The sequence below is a fragment of the Hypanus sabinus genome, chromosome 3 (genome assembly GCF_030144855.1).
Source record: "Hypanus sabinus isolate sHypSab1 chromosome 3, sHypSab1.hap1, whole genome shotgun sequence".
Classification (NCBI taxonomy): Eukaryota; Metazoa; Chordata; class Chondrichthyes; order Myliobatiformes; family Dasyatidae; genus Hypanus; species Hypanus sabinus.
This window is the reverse complement of record NC_082708.1, coordinates 145,446,451-145,463,209: the sequence shown is the minus strand read 5'-3', so window position 1 is coordinate 145,463,209 and position 16,759 is coordinate 145,446,451. Positions and strand designations below refer to the sequence as shown.

The 16,759-nt window shown below is 39.2% G+C and overlaps 1 protein-coding gene across 5 annotated transcripts in view; it reads right to left on the bottom strand.

Annotated features, from left to right (window-relative positions):
* LOC132391738 (uncharacterized) overlaps positions 1–16,759 on the bottom strand; it is a 99,492-nt gene that overhangs the window by 21,808 nt on the left and 60,925 nt on the right. For all 5 annotated transcript variants that reach the window (XM_059965298.1, XM_059965301.1, XM_059965302.1 and 2 more), the window contains exons 7-13: positions 16,182–16,355; positions 14,479–14,711; positions 11,508–11,724; positions 6,060–6,133; positions 4,866–4,948; positions 4,350–4,432; positions 2,525–2,623 (exon numbers count right to left, since the gene is read on the bottom strand). In XM_059965298.1, the coding sequence (XP_059821281.1) occupies positions 2,525–2,623; positions 4,350–4,432; positions 4,866–4,948; positions 6,060–6,133; positions 11,508–11,724; positions 14,479–14,711; positions 16,182–16,355 (963 nt within the window). The remainder of the gene's footprint in view (positions 1–2,524; positions 2,624–4,349; positions 4,433–4,865; positions 4,949–6,059; positions 6,134–11,507; positions 11,725–14,478; positions 14,712–16,181; positions 16,356–16,759) is intronic.

Sequence of the window (16,759 nt, the reverse complement as noted above, 5' to 3'; positions counted from 1 at the left end):
TTGGAACAGAGTCTGGCCAATCAGTTTGCTTCTACATCACGGTAATTCCTTAACGAAAGATCTATGCTACCGCCTGACAGTCTTCAAGCTTAGTCTTGAAATTCAATTGCATAATCTGTCTTTTCAGCAATTGAAAATGAATTTTGTTTCTTCCACAATGAAACATGTTACATACGTGCAGAGCAAGAACTACAACAGAGTAGTATAATTGAATGTTTTTACTGAGTCATGTTTGTAACAGTGCACACTGGGCAGCTTACAATACGGGAGGGACGAATCAGGCCCACCGAGACGAAAGACATACGTACTCGAAAGCTCAAGTCCAGAAGAGAGAGTCCTTCTTGCGAAGGAGGCCCAATTGATTTACTGTGCTTTTGAGCAGCCATATATATTTTTGCCAATTTGAACAATCAATCTGATATGGTACATCCCTTCCCTGTGGATGGAGACTACAGAGAAAGGGAGTAAGTGAGTTAAACAAAGAAAAATGATGAAATGTCCATCCTGCTTGCTACCAGTCAATTGGCTAGTGCCCCATTGTGGACAGCTTCAGGGAGGCAGCTTCCCTCTCTGTGCCTTTCTGTTTATCTAATGTTGAGGGCAGTGGGCTGTGAATCTCCACTTCTCTTGATGAAATATCCAGTGTTTCACCTGCGGAGGATCCTTCAGTAGCCCCTCATCAGTTCACTGGTGGACATGATCCAAATGTTGCCTAACAATTCGCCTGTCTGTCAGCTCAAGCTTTGCTACTTGACTGTGACAATCCTGAATGACAGCTGGTAGTCAGTCTTCTTCCTGCAGGATGCATGCATAGAGTTTTTCTCTGGCCACCAAACATTCACAGCATGGTGTGCATATTACATTTTGTTTCAGATCCTCTTGCTTGCTGCAAATGCGCTCCTATACAGCCGGCTGTATCATATCCATTCTCTAGTTGGTCAAGTTCTCCTTCCCATCCCTTCACTAATCACTGTGTTGCCATCACCTCATTATCCCTACTCTCCTCGAACTCCATCCCAGCACCAAATCCCCAATCGGTACCTCTAACACTACATTATTTAATATTCTGGTCCTGCATTGCCTATCCCTGCCAGTCCCTGAAAGGCCACTGCCATTCCATTGTCCATCACTCTATTTCCCACTCACTTTCCTAACTACCAGTCCCCAGATCCATTTCAAATGCCATAATGTCCATTAATAATCCTTCACAACATTTGGCTTCCTACAGTCACCCCGCTCCACACCCACTAAATAACTCACCTTCAAAAACGGCCCCCAAAGCTCTGCTCCTGTTCCAATGAGTATACCCCATTTTTATTCAACAATTCTGCTACCAAGTAAGATAAAGGAATAGAGTTATAGTGTCATACAGCACAGAAACAGGCCCATTGGCCCAACTGGTGCATACCAAACAAGATGCCTTTCCAATCCATGTATCCCGCCAACAGTTTTTTTTAACACTGTTATTGTACCACTTCCTCTGACAGCTCATTCCACATACTGTCCACATTCTGTGCAGAAAAGTTGCCTTTCAAAACCATATCAAGTCTTAACCCTTTCAGCTAAAAGCTTTATTTCCCAGCACTGGTGTAAAAGGCAGAGTGCATACACCCTATCTATGACCATCATGATTTTATACACCTCTGAAAGATTACCTCTCAGACTCCTACACTCCAAGGAAAAATGTCATTGCCTGAACAACCTTTCCCTGTAATGTCAAGTCCATTAAGATCTCAGAAATCTCTCATGCATTCTTTTCCAGTTTAATAACATCTTTTCTATAGTAGAGTGACCAAAACTGAACATGATATTCAAATTGCTACCTCACCAGCATCTTGTGCAACTGCAACATAATCTCCCAACATCTATACTCAGTGCCCCAACTGACTGAAGTCAGCATGCCAAAAGCCTTCTCCTCCATTCTGTCTACCTCTGATTCCACTTTCAGGAAACTATATATCTGAACTCCAAGCTCCATCTGTGGGTACTTAGTCTCTTCCCAGATCCCACTTTTATTTGCAAAGATATTAGGATGTTCTCTTTGTACAAAAGCAGATGAGAGATTTTCCAAAATGGCTGATATGTGATTCTGAACTTCAGAAGGACATCTAGTATTAATCCTAAGGAGCCACCGTAGCACACCGATTAGTGTAAGGCTATTACAGCTTGGGATGTTGGAATTCAGAGATAAACTCTAGCATCTTCTCTAAGAAACTTTGTATGTTCTTCCATGTGCATGTGAGTTTCCTCTGGGTGCTCCAGTTTCCTCCCTCAGTCCAAAGACATACTGGTTAGTAGGTGAATTTGTCATTCTAAATTGTCCTGTAGTTAGGCTAGGGTTAGGTTGATGAGTAGCTGGGCAGCAGCTTTGTGAACTGGAAGGGCCTATCCTGCACTGTATTCCTAAATAAACAAACAAATAAATAAATATATCCCTCCTCCCTCCAAAAAAGCAAATAGTTACTTGCTTTATATTTCAGTGATGGTATACGAACCAGCACTTGCCAGCATCTGACACGCGTACCTGGTTGGCCTTTATCTGGTTCTCATGCCTGAGGTCAATGTTTTTGCTCAGAAGATGTAGAAGTTGCTTTCTGTTCCATTCATTGGATAGTTCAAGGCCCTATGCACAATATGAAGGTGGAAGTTGTAATTAAATTTGACATTCAAATATGCTATATCTGGAGGTGGAATTTCCTCTTCCTATTCTTTTGCATATTGTTTAACCTGAGCATTCCGAGTATGAGAAGGTTTCATATTTCTTCATGGGACGTGAACTGGCTGAATTGCCTTTCCATGCCTGACTGCCTGACTTGGCTGGCTGATCCAAAGGGTAGTTGAGTTTTAAAGATGTGTATGGTCTGGGTTTACAAACAGACCAGACTGGATACAGATGGTGTATTTCCCTTTGTAAAGTTTATTAATGAAACAAACATTTATTCAGAACCACTCCTACTGATACCAGCTTTTTTAGACTAGATTTTTAATTACTTGAATTTAAGTCATCTAGATAAGGTAAGATTTGAACTTACATCACCACGTCAAGTAGCTTAACCATCCTCATATTTACATGTATTTGGTAGAATTGCTTGAGATTTCATTAAAGTTACCTGCCAATTTTGGGGCTCCGATATCACCTTGATCATGTCAAGATTTTCTGATCCATTCTGACACATCCCTATCATTATGTTTGACTGGTTCCATAGAAATGTTCTGAGATAGCCAGAATTATTGCTAGATTATCCTTGATGTAAAATGTTGGGGCAGAAGTGAGTGTAGTTTCGATTACTAAGGAGAAGATGCTTGAGGAGCTGAAAGGTGTGAAGGTACATAAGTTACCTGGACCAAATAGACAGGTTTCTGAAAGAGGTAGCTGAAGAGATTGTGGAAGCATTAGTAGTGATCTTTCAAGAATCACTTGATTCTGGAATGTTTCTGGAGGACTGGAAAATTGCAGATGTCACTGCACTCTTCAAGAAGGGAGGGAGGCAAAAGACTGGAAATTATAGGCTAGTAGGCTTGACTTCAGTGGTTGGTTAGATATTGGAGTCCATTATTAAGGATGAGGTTTCAGGTTGGTTTCCTTAAAGGGATATCTTGCCTGACAAATTTGGTGGAATTCTTTGAGGAAACAATTGACAGGATAGACAAAGTAGAGTCAATGGATGTTATGTACTTGGACTTCCATAAAGCCTTTGACAAGGTGCCACACACGAGGCTGCTTTACAAGATAGTATTACAGGTAAGATACTAGCAAGGAGAGAAGATTGTCTGACTGGCAGGAGGCAAAGAGGCAGAATCTGGTTGGCTGCCTAAGACTAGTATTTTATTGCAGGAGTTGCTGTTGGCACCACCTGTTTTACATTATATATCAATGATTTGGATGACAGAATTGATAGATTTATGGCAAGTTTGCAGACAATACAAAAATAGGTAGAGGGGCTGGTAGTGTTGAGGAAACAGGGAGGATCTCATTGAAACCTATCGAATACAGATAGAGTGGATGTGGAGAGGATGCTTCCTGTGGTGGGGGAGTCCAGGACCAGAGGGCAAATCTCAAAACAGAGGGACACCAATTTAGAACATAGATGAGAAGGAATTTCCTTAGCCAGATGGTGTTGAATCTGTGGAATTCATTGCCACAGATGGCTGTGGAGGCCAAGTCATAGTGTGTATTTAAACTGGAGGTGGATAGGTCTTGATAGTCAAAGCGTCAAAGATTACAGGGAGAAAGAGGAGAATGGGGCTGAGAGGGATAACAAATCTGCCATGAAGGAATGGTGGAGCAGACTCTTGGCCAATTGGTTAAATTCTACTCCTTTGCGGTATGGTCTTATGTATTATCTCACCTTTGCTTCAGCTGTCTGCATTCTCAACTTGCACAATATCTGGTCTATATCATTCTCCAGTTTCAGATTTAGCTTCGTAAAATCTAGAAACATAAAATCAGTTTAATATTTACTTGGAATTGACCCCAATGTTAATGGACTATCTCAATACTGTTGAGGCAAACCCACACCATCAATTAGAAAGTTATAGACAATGAGTACTGTGATTGCGATGATAGATTATTATGGCCAAGGTTTGTAAGCTTAGTCTTTAACTGCAGCTTTTTTAATGCAGCACATTTAACACATTAAATATCACAGCATTTTAAAAATTCAGCAAAATTAAACAAATTAAAATGTTGAAATTATCATTGTAAAATATAACCACAGCTTCAGCTCATTGCTTTCTGAATTCTTTTTCATGGACAAATAGGTAGAATGGACATAGCAGCATCCAAGGTGCTTCTGAAAATTTTGGCAATGAAAATGCCAATCTTAAAAAAGAACCTGAACTAATTGTAAATCAGTGAATTATACCTTCTATTTTTTCCAAAAGTTCTTCAACTTTCAGGTTTATGTTGTTCCGAGTGTTGATCGGATCTGTATTTGGTTGTTGTAACCTATTTTTTTAAAGGAAAGAAATACATTTCATTAAGCATGCATTTTAATTTAGCATGTATGTTAATGTTTCAAGTGATGATGATGGTGAAGTCAACCCCAAATAATCAAAAGTTCAAATAAACTTTATTATCAATGTACATGTATGTCACCATTTAGAGCCCTCAGATTAATTTTCTTGTGGACATACTCAAAAAATTCATAATAGAAAAATAAACATAATAGAATCAATGAAAGTCCACACCAACTCAGGCATTGGGTGTGTATGTGAATTGCTTTAATTTTATGAAACACTTTTATCAACTACTGTTGTACAGAAAAGCAATCACTGTGCATTCCTCACAGAAGTGCACCTCTGGGTCACATGCTGGCATAGAAACATAGAAATCTACAGCACAATACAGGCCCACAATGTTGAGTTGACCACGTAACCTACTTTAAAAACTGCCTAAAATTTCCCTACCACATAGCCCTCTATTTTCTAAGCTTTATTTACCTATCCAAGAGTCTCTTAAAAGACCCTATTGTATCTGCCTCTACCACCTTTGCTGGCAGTGGATTCCATGCATCCACCACTCTCTGTGCAAAAAACTTACCTCTGACATCCCCCTGGCACTCAGGGAATCTTTGACCTTACCTTCATTTGGTAACAATGGAAGCAACTAACGTGAGAGAGTGGAAATTCATTCATTGCCAAATTCAACACAGGTAGATTTCTACATCCCCTATTTAGTATTATGTGTAACAGGACACATTTCCATAATTCACAATTTAGAAACCAACATCAAAAGGTGGCGTGGATTTTCGTTTGAATGTGAGTCCATATTCCTCCGTGTTTATTTCAGAATTTTACTTTAGCTAAAGCAATCAGAAAAGAGGCTACTTCCATATCATGGAACAGTTGGTTATCAGAAGAAAGGATTTCCTGGTATCCTAGTTCTTTGGTATCCTTTAGCGATGGAAATCGATGAAAGCCATTTTGATATCTCACCACCCACTTCTCAAGAAAACAAGGGAAGGATAATAAGTGGGTTGTTAATATTCAAAAAATAATTTACTGTTGTACTTTAATCTTTATAACAAAGTTGTAAGTAAAAGGTTTAGTCTGTTTACCCTTCCCCTGAATATCTCAAATCTTTCCATGCTTTCCCATTTTCTTGATGATCTTGATTGAAAATTAAGATATTCTGCAAAGAGAAGTAAAATAGTGAAAGTAATTGACTGGGACAGTAAGCAACAAATGGTGCAAAGAATGCATATAATGTGGGCTCAGTGGACCCAAACATATTCACTTCTCACCAGCAGTTTTACATAGAGCTGCCAATGATGTGGCCTTTGTAAAGCAGCTCTTTGCTGTCCGCACAATGGAATTCAGTGATCAGACATTAATGCAGGACATCTCCTGCTCAACCACTCTGCACTAGAAGAACCAGCAATAAAACAGAAATGTACCAAAGTGAAGGACAGAATGCACTTCACTTTATATGAGGGTCATGGCTGATGGAAGTTGTGCAACACCATTCATTTGAATGGCGTTACCTATATAGAATGAAAAGGAATGTTGAGGGAAATGGCTTATTTATTTTTTTTATCCTGATGATTTAAATTAATTTATGGTGCTTTAAGATGTTAACAAGTAAATGTTATTTTTATTTTTTAATAATTGCTAATTAATATTGAAAAAGGTCTTTGACAGAAGTGAGCTATCAATATTGTTGCATCCAACTGTTCAATTGTTATTTTCTTCACATACTAATGGAGGGTGCAATAGTTTGATCCAAAACCAGTGTATTATGCCTAAACATAATAAAACAGTGTATTATGACTACAATGGGACAAGGAGGATTTGGCTAGTATAGATCGGGAACAAGGGCTATATAGTGGGACGGTTGAGGAACAGTGGAAGACCTTCAAATAGTTTTTCACAGTGGTCAACAAAAGTATATTCCAGTTAAAGGGAAGGATAGTATGGGTGAGGAGAGCCAGCCTTGGATAACTAAGGAAATAAAAGAAGGCATCAAACTAAAAGCATGTGCATACAAAGTTGCCAAGAATAGTGGGAAACTGGAACAATGGGAGAACTTTAAAAAGCAACAAAGAACCATGAAGTGAGCAATAAAGAAAGGGATTATGAAAATATAAAAATAGATATTTATAATTATATTAAGTGGAAAAGGGTGGCTAAAGTGAATGTAAGTTTCTTGGAGGATGAGAAGAGTGAATTGATATTGGGTAATGAGGAAATGTCCAAGGCTTTGAATGATTATTTTGTATCAGTCTTCATGGTGGAGGATACGTCTAACATACCAAAGAGAGATGTTACGGATACATTTGGAGGTGAAGACCTCGATACAATAACTATCACTAAAGAGGTAGTGCTGAGCAAACCTGAAGATAGATAAGCCCCCAGTCACAGGGTACTGAAAGAAATGGCAGAAGTTATAGTAGAGGCTTTGGTGATAATTCACCAAAATTCTCTGGAATCTGGGCAGGTCCTGGCGGATTGGAAGACGGTGAATGTCACGCCACTATTAAAAAAAGGACGTAGGCAAAAGGCAGGTAACTATAGGTCAGTTAGTTTAACATCTGTAGTTGGGAAAATGCTTGAAACTATCATTAAAGAAGAAATAGTGAGGCATTTGGAAAAAAATTGATCCATCAGTTAGACTCAGCATGGATTCAGCAAAGGCAGGCCCAGTTTGACAAACTTACTGGAGTTCTTTGAGAATATAACAAGCACAGTGGATAGAGAGGAACGGATGGATTATTATTTACTTGGATTTCTAGAAGAATTAAAGACTTATCTATAAGATGAGGATGCACAGAGTTAGCCGTGATGTATTAGCATGAATAGAGGAATGGTTAACTAATAGAAAGTGGAGAGTTGGGATACATGGCTGTTACTCTGGTGGGCAATCAGTAGTGAGTGGTGTGATGCAAGGGTCTGTGCTGGGCCCGATATACATTAATAATCTAAAAGAGGGGACCAAGTGTAGTGTACCTAAATTTATTCATGACACTAAATTGAGTGGAAAAGCAAATTGTGCAGAAGATATGGAGAGTCTGCAGAGAAATATAGATAGATTAACTGAGTGGCAAGGGTCTGGCAGATGGAGTACAATGTTGGTAAATGCGAGGTCATCCACTTTGGAAGGAAAAATGGTAAAAAAAATTTAGAGCATGCTGCTGTGCACAGGGACTTGGGTGTACTAGTGCATGAATCACAAAAGATTGGTTTGGTTTGCAGGTGCAGCAGGTTATCAAGAAGGCAAATGGAATGATGGCCTTCATTACTAGAGGGATTGAATTTAAGAGTAAGGAGGTTACACTGCAACTGTACAGAGTACTGGCAAGGCCATACCTGGAGTTCTGCGTGCACTTCTGATCTCCTTACTTGACGAAGGATAGACTGGCTTTGGAGGTGGTGCAGAGGAGGTTCACCAGGTTGATTCCAGAAATGAGGGGATTAGACTATGAGGACAGATTGAATTGTCTGGGACTGTACTTGCTGGAATTCAGAAGAATGAGAGGAGATCTTAGAGAAATATATAAAATTATGAAAGGGATAGATAAGATAGAAGCAGTCAAGTTGTTTCCACTGGTAGGTGAGACTAGAACCAGGGGACATAGCCTCAAGATTTGAGGGAGTAGATTTACGATGGAGATGAGGAGGGACTGCTTTTTCCAGAGAGTGGTGAATCTGTGGAATTCTCTGTCCAATTAAGCAGTGGAGTCTGTCTCAATAAATATATTTAAGACAAGGTTGGATAGATTTTTTCATAGTAGGTAAATTAAGGGTTATGGCAAAAAGGTAGGTGGAGATGAGTCCATGGCCAGATCAGCCATGATCCTATTGAATGGTGGAGCAGACTTGATGGGCCAGATGGCCTACTCCTGCTCCTATTTCTTGTGTTCTTATGTGCTTTGCAGCTTAACAATTAATAATCTGTTTGTATTTTAAGTAGTACATGTATGTTATTGGCATTTTATTATGTTTCCTAGTGGCCACAATATGTTAAGTGTGTTCTCCTTGTGGTTATATTGGTATGATTCTGGACGATTCTTTCGGTGCTACATTATTTGAGTAAGAATTGAAAAAGAACTATTTCATTGGTCGACTCTTATCTACAAATTTGAATGCAATTTTCCTTATCTATGGGTATAAAAGAGCTGCAGTGGGAGCTCAGTGCCATCTTAGTTTCACAGGCTATGTCCACACTACACCAGATAAATCTGTAACCGAAGCTTTTTCTCTTCATTTTTACCCTCCATCCACACTAAAACGGTATTTTCGTCCCCCAAAACAGGAGCTTTTCAGAAACACTTTCCAGGGTGTGTAAGTTTGAAAGCGCCACTTGGGCAGATCAGTGTGGATGGGGTAACCGGAGAAATCTGAAAACGGTATCACACGGCAGTGCGCCATTTCTTTGTTTTCTTGAACGCAACCTAACAATTTCAGAACAGACGGCAACGAAACTGAAGCCAGAAGAGTTAGAAATGTACTCTCCAAATACTTTGACCCATAACTTACTGAATAAATAAGTATACTGTACTCACTTTGCCCTGTTTTCTGTCCTTGCTGGTATGAAGGTTGTTTACCTATTTATGCAAGTACTTCTCTGACAATAGATGTGTAACAGCCTAATGTAACATTGTACAGAAATAAAGATAGTACTGATGCAGACATCAGTGGGAGCACATTCAACGAGGTGCTTTATTAATGCAACAGAGCTAGTCAGTTTTTCAATGTTTGTCATCAGCCCGGTCATATTCTCTGTAAACTCCCTGTCGGTTGCCTCCATACGCCTCAGTATTTTTTTTTAAATTTTAAGTCCTCCTGCGAGAGAGCCAACAGCTGCCCCTCGTTTAAGTTTTTCCAATCTGTAACTGAACAAACATGCACCATCTTTCACAGCGAGATTCGACACCAAACATGTTGCTTGTTTTCGGTAGATGTGTCCTGCACATGCCCAGTAGGAGGAGATTCACCGAAATATCCTTTTTAATGTGGACAGATATATTTTGAGAGGGATAAAAAAATTTTGAGAGGGATAGATAGAGTTGACGTGAATAGGTTGTTTCCATTGAGAGTAGGGGAGATTCAAATGAGAGGACATGATTTGAGATTTAGGGGGCAGAAGTTTAAGGGAAACACGAGGGGGTATTTCTTTACTCAGAGAGTGATAGCTGTGTGGAATGAGCTTCCTGTAGAAGTAGTAGAGGCCAGTTCAGTTGTGTCATTTAAGGTAAAATTGGATAGATATATGGACAGGAAAGGAGTGGAGGGTTATGGGCTGAGTGCGGGTAGGTGGGACTAGGTGAGATTAAGAGTTCAGTACGGACTAGAAGGGCCGAGATGGCCTGTTTCCGTGCTGTGATTGTTATATGGTTATTTTTAAAAATGCCTGGTGTGGACGCCTATCATTTTTACATGAAACCGGCGTTTTCAAAATTATGCGGTCGAGTGTGGATGTAGCCTCAGCTTTTTGTCTCTTCCTTCACTTAGTAGACCGCTATCACTGTTTGTTTCAATTTCTCTTTGCTGTGTTAACACTTAACAAAACAATCATGAAGCAACAAGTTTTAAGCCTTTTCCTGACTTCTGAATGGACATTCAATTAAAACATTAGAATCTGAGAACAGACTGTCAGGGACAGTGCCTCACACATCTACAATTAATATCTAATTGCTATTCACAGGCTGCCTTGTTCTCAGCAGGGACCTTCATGAGAGGGCCACAAGCACGGGACCGATTGTACCTTGCCTGGGATTGGAGATATGCACGATGATTGGATTCCGCAGAGCCAGGACATTGCCATAACTGCCCCACAGACAGAGTTGTGTAATGTTTAGATTTCAGTCCCCCCCCCCCCCATAATTGCTTCAACCAACAATAATTTTACTTCCTTAGAAAGCAAAAGTAAGCAGATTATATAATGAGTTGTTAACTCATATTATGGGTGGTAACCTTGTACAGAAATCTTCCTGCCCCTACTAAAAGTGACTTCCCAGTGTCTAAATAATACATTAAAGAACGTAAATATATTTAATATGATGAATTCCAGCACCAAAAATGCAGCATTGATTCTCTAAAAGTATTGCACTGATACATAAATGTCATATGTAAAATCTAACAACAATGCATAATTAATAACTAAATGTTTAACTACTTTGCTGACAAGGCATCATTGGTGATGTATCCATTGACCAGCCAATTCTGCTTTCGGTATTGCTGGCGTACACGTTTTGTTCTTATGAAGTATGACATCCCTGTACCTCCTGAATATAATAAAAAAAAATGTTGCTCGATAGTAACATCAATGCCATTATCATTCTAATAATGGCATGCACCTGCTGTTTTTTTTTTGTATAGCAGTGTTTACTGAAATATGGCAGGCTTTCAAATGTCAGTAAACAAGCGGGTTTAACATTTTGGGTGTATCGTCTGCTGCAGTATTGAAAATCAGAAAGAGAGAGTTGTCTTTAACATTAAATTAATCTTGAAGCTCTAATAAAGACCATTATTTGTTTTTATATTGACAAACATTCTCCTCCTCTTACCCCCAATTGCTGCTCTGTTTCCATGTCAGTCCTCTGTAGCTCTGTTCCTGTGGCCTTGATGGAGTTACTGACTGTGCTCACCTCCTCCTTAACATCTCCCATTTGTTCCCAATCATTAAAGTACACATTATCCTTAGTTGATTCTTCTTTTGTTGGAAGAAATTTACACTGCGGACATGATTTGGAGGGCATATTGTGAAGGTCTATTGCTGACACCCTATGGAATGAAATATTAAATGTCATCATTAAGGGTTGGACAAGGCTATGGAGGGAAAGTCTCATCAGCCTATCATACATATTAAGATATCCTGGTGAGCTATTAGTAATGTCTTGGTATGTGTCAGCTTTGGGCAAACACTCACTGGTTAAACTTATTAAATCTTTCAGATTATGGCAATCAAAGCATGTATAACATATTCCACTCTATCAGAATTTAAGATTCAAGATCTTGAATCAAATTATTGTGCATTGTGACAACTAATACCAACTTTACTTTAAGTATGTTTTTCTGTATTGCAAAATGGCTGGACGTTTCTGCTTTTTATCAGAGAAACATAAGATATCACTGTGCCTGGAGCTTCATCCCTAGTTGTTAATATGAATCAGAATCAGAAACAATTTTAATATCACTGGTATAAGAGTTCATGGATTCATTGTTCATTCAGAAATCTGATGGTGGAGGAGAAGAAGCTGTTCCTGAAATGTCGAGTGTGTGTGGTTTCAAGCTCCTGCACCTCCTTCTTGAATGGTAGCAATGAGATGGATGCAAACTGTTAGAATGCTCTCCAGGGTACACCTGTGGAAGTTTGTGAAATGCCAGTTCTCCTCAAACTCCCAATGAAGAATAGCCACTGTCATGCCTTCTTTGTAATTGCATCAACATAGTGGGTCCGGGATAGATCTTCACAGATGTTGATAGCCTAAAACTTGAAATTGCTTACTCTTTCCCTGCTGATCTCTTCATGACGACTGGTGTGTGTTCTCTTGACTTTCCCTTCCTGAAGTCCACAATTAATTCCTTGGTCTTCCTGACATTGAAGTGCAAAGTTGTTGTGACACCACTCAACCAGTTGATCTGTCGCACTCCTGTATGCCTCCTCATCACCATCTAAAATTTTGCCAACAGTAGTTGTGTTGTCAGCAAATCTATAGATGGACTTTGAGCTGTGCCTAACCACATAGTCATAGGTGTAGAGAGAGTAGAGCACTGGGCTTGAGTTGTGCCAGTGTGATTGTCAGCAAGAAGGATATGTTATTTTTGATTCATACGGGCTCTTGGTCAGTAAGTCAAAGATCCAGTTGAAAATGGACATGAAGAGGCCCAGGTTTTGGTGCTTGTAGATTAGAACTGAGGGTAGGATTGTGTTGAACACTGAGCTTTAATCACGAAACAGCAGCCTGATGCTGTTATTACTATTCTCTAGGTGATCCAAGATCAAGTGAGGTTACATCTGTTGTCAACCTATGCGGAGGATGAATATACCATGTAATATAGGCTGCACTTCATAGTCCACTTTCAAAACTTAGCTTCATTACCCACCTGTGGAATTTCTGCTTCTGTCCAAGGATGGAGTGTATGAGCTACTTCAACTCCTATCCTGGAAAATTCCCATCAGAAAGTAATAGCTCCTGCCATTTTATTCTACTCTCAAGCTATAAATTACCATGCAAAAATCTCCTCTTTGGAAAGTAGTTGACATCAGGTAAATCCCCTCATTTCTTTTTTTGTTTCAAATATAGTAAGGTGGTTATATCAATAATCACCAGTACTGATAGTGTTCTGCAGATCCATACCCTACAGAGGAATATCACCTGCCATTTAGAGATTGCTTATGGCAATCTTGTTTATTCCTTTCTTCAAAGTCATTAACTTGTGGAAGTCAGGCATGAGAAAATAGCAAAATGTATGATAATGGAAGGTCAATAAATTAACAATGAATCTTTATCTTCCTTTGGTAGTAAATTTTAATTTTGTTGATTGACAGCATGGAAATCAGCTCAAAATTCAAAGTTCAAATTAACTTTACTATCAAAGTACATATATATCACCATATATTACCCTGAGATTAATTTTCTGACAGACATTCACAGTAAAACAAACTAGTAAAACAGAATCAGTAAAAAACTACACTCCAAGTCTGACAAGCAACCAATTTGCAAAAGGCAAAATTTTTTTGTGAAAACACAAAAAAAAACAATAAACAAATAAATAATACTGAGAACATGAGTTCTGGAGTGCTTGAAAGTGAGTGCATAGCTGCTGTAGAATAATCTGTTCAGTGTTGAGGTGAGAGAAGTTATCAGCACAGAAGCTGATGGTTGAAGGTAATAACTATTCCTGAACCTGGTGTTGTCAAAACAATTTTAATTTTAAGAGGTAAAATTGAGACTGATAGAAATAGGAACACTGTTGGTGAATTTGAGTCCTATTGTATCTATGCTAATTTACAAATAATGCTATCTGCTTGAATCCTACGTCACTTATTTTTTTTTATTTTATGGAAATACATTGTGCAGCAAGCCCTTCCAGTCCAACAAGCGACATTGCACAGCAACCTGCCTGTTCAACCCTAGCCTAATCATAGGACAATTTACAATACCCAGTTAACCTACTAACCAGTATGTCTTTGGACTGTGGGAGGAAACAGGGGCACCCAAAGGAAGCCTGTACAAACTTTCTCACAGAGAATGCCAAAGCTCAACTCTGAACTCTGACGCCATGAGCTGTAATAGCAACATGCTAACTGCTATGGTGCCCCCTTTAAATACAGCCTTTATATCGTTCCACTCAAGCACTTTTCTAATTCCTTTGAAATGGTGCTCCCTGTTTTACAAGCCATTTGTTTAAATTATTGCTTTCTTTCAAGTACATTAGACTGTGGAAAATAACTTCCGTCTTCCCCTTTCCGTCCTTTAATTATAATGCTGAATCCTGTTACCATTTATGAAATAATAAATTAAACAAAATTACCTGCCATCAAATTGATTCAGTAACAAGGAGTCACTGCATCTGAGACACTTCATTCCTTTCAGTGTTTCCACCAACAGCTTTTTCTCATTAGATAACTGCTGCTGTTCAGATTCTAGTGTCTTCAGCTGAGAGGATAAAGTTGTCTTTTCACTCGGCAGGTTTACAATTTGTTGTTCCAAAGCCTGCAAGCTTTGTTTCAGTCTTGTTATCTCCCACAAAAGGCTTTCATTTATCTGTGGTATAGGAAATAAAAGCACATCTTCACATGTTTCTGGGAACAACTAATGTGACACCATCTCACCAATGTTACTATATATTGTAGATACCTTGAAGAGATATTATCTGGTACCACTATAATACCCATAGGCTTTCTATCAAAAAGGAGATTTGAAATTTGACTGATTTTAATCACTTTTTTGTCTAGGCATTGTCAGAAGTATTCCCAACTTAAAAAGGGGATAAAACAGGAGTCAATTGTATAATGTACATTTGCAGAAGCCGCCTGCAAAAATGGAATTGAGATTCAGGTAGATCTTGGCAATGATGTGATCATCAAAATCACAGTGGCAAATTAGTAATCCAGTTTACATCTGTTCCAATTTTTAGGTTAATCTCATCACTTAATCAGGATGGATACAAGGGTCGAGTCAGGAACGTTCATACCGTGACCCGATTAATCCGAAAGGAGACCAATCCTGACACCTCGCGCCAGACAAGAATGGCTGACTGTATGGTGTGACACACTCAAAAAAAAAGATGAAAGCTCACTTTCATGAGTGCCAATCCAATCAAAAGCATAAGTTCAACAAGAACTCAACAGTTTACAAACAGTAAAAGCATATAACTACACTTGCATTAACTTGCCTTGTGCATCACGCTGCATGATAGCATAAATCACTTCTATATTACACAAGCCTTTGTGATTCAGAATATGATAAACGACATTCCAGAAGGTTTTATACTGAGGAAGTGAGGAAAGCAGAAGTTATCGAGAGACTTCCTCATCCATATACTGAAAACAATGCAACGATAAATAACTGGATTACTCTCAGACCTATCCAGATGACTGATATCAGACTAAATTGAACACAGCAGAACCGACTCATGTATCTGCATGTCAGTAAATGATTCAGAAACATCATTCAAACCTCATGAAGGGAAGCAGCACTAATTACTAGCTTATTTGCCTGTGCACCAATGGAGCTCAATGACCTCATCATAACAGGCAAGATACACCATGAAACATTGAAAGAAGGGCAGGTCACTTAGTATGCTGAGTATGTATGTCCATTCAATTAGAGATTCATCTTGTCTCTATTTGCCCACCGTTTGCTGTGTGCTTGCCCAACAACAATTCAGTTGGCCGCAGTTATGACTCAGTATCCGTTTAGTTACAGAGGAAATGTTCTCTGATTTCCAGCTGCATGTCTCATGTTCCTCACAATCTCTGTACCACAGGTGAATTCTCTAAACACTTCACAAGACTAACACTAACACACTCCTTTCTTTATTGCAGGAGAGTTACTGGAGAAGGCTGAACCATTCATTGTACCTACCTAGAAGAGATAAACTGAAACCTAAAATAGGTTTTAAATCATTTTTCCACTCTTTAGTACTGTTACATAGTTTCAATGTCCATTCTTTGGTAATCTAGAATAGTTCTAATCAGTTAGGTAGAATAAAGGACCTCCAGATATTCTTACATTTCGATTTGCGGTTAATTGCAGTTCTGACTCCAGGCGTTGTTTCTTCAGACCATAGCTCTCACATTTAGTTTGGAATAGCTGAGTGTGTAGCTCTGACACTTGGTTCTCCAATGATGCTTTCCCATTCTCAGCATCCACAAGGCAAGATGCCAGTTCACGGAGGTCCTCCTCCTGGAAAAAATCAGAGAGCAAGGTACAGAGCCAAAGATTTTTGCAGCAGGGAAATAAGCCCTTTGACCTAACTGGTCCAAGATGCCCAGGTGAGCTAGTCCTATTTGTCTGTGTTTGGCCCATAGCCCTCTGAACCATTCTATCCATGTGCCTACTCAAGTGGCATTTAAATTTTGTGAAGGTATAGGCTCGACTGCTCATGCCATATTTGGACTGTGTATTCATCTACAGAATGTTGAAAGGAAGATTATTTTTAGGCTCTCTGAAGTAGTAAGCTTCTTTGGTTCTTCTTAGTGAACATCTGGAGATTTTCTTCAACATAGAAGGTGCTACCAGGTGCTGGGTAGTAGGTACTGAGGAGATGTCAGGGTAAGTTTTTTACTCAGAGAGTGGTGAGTGCGTGG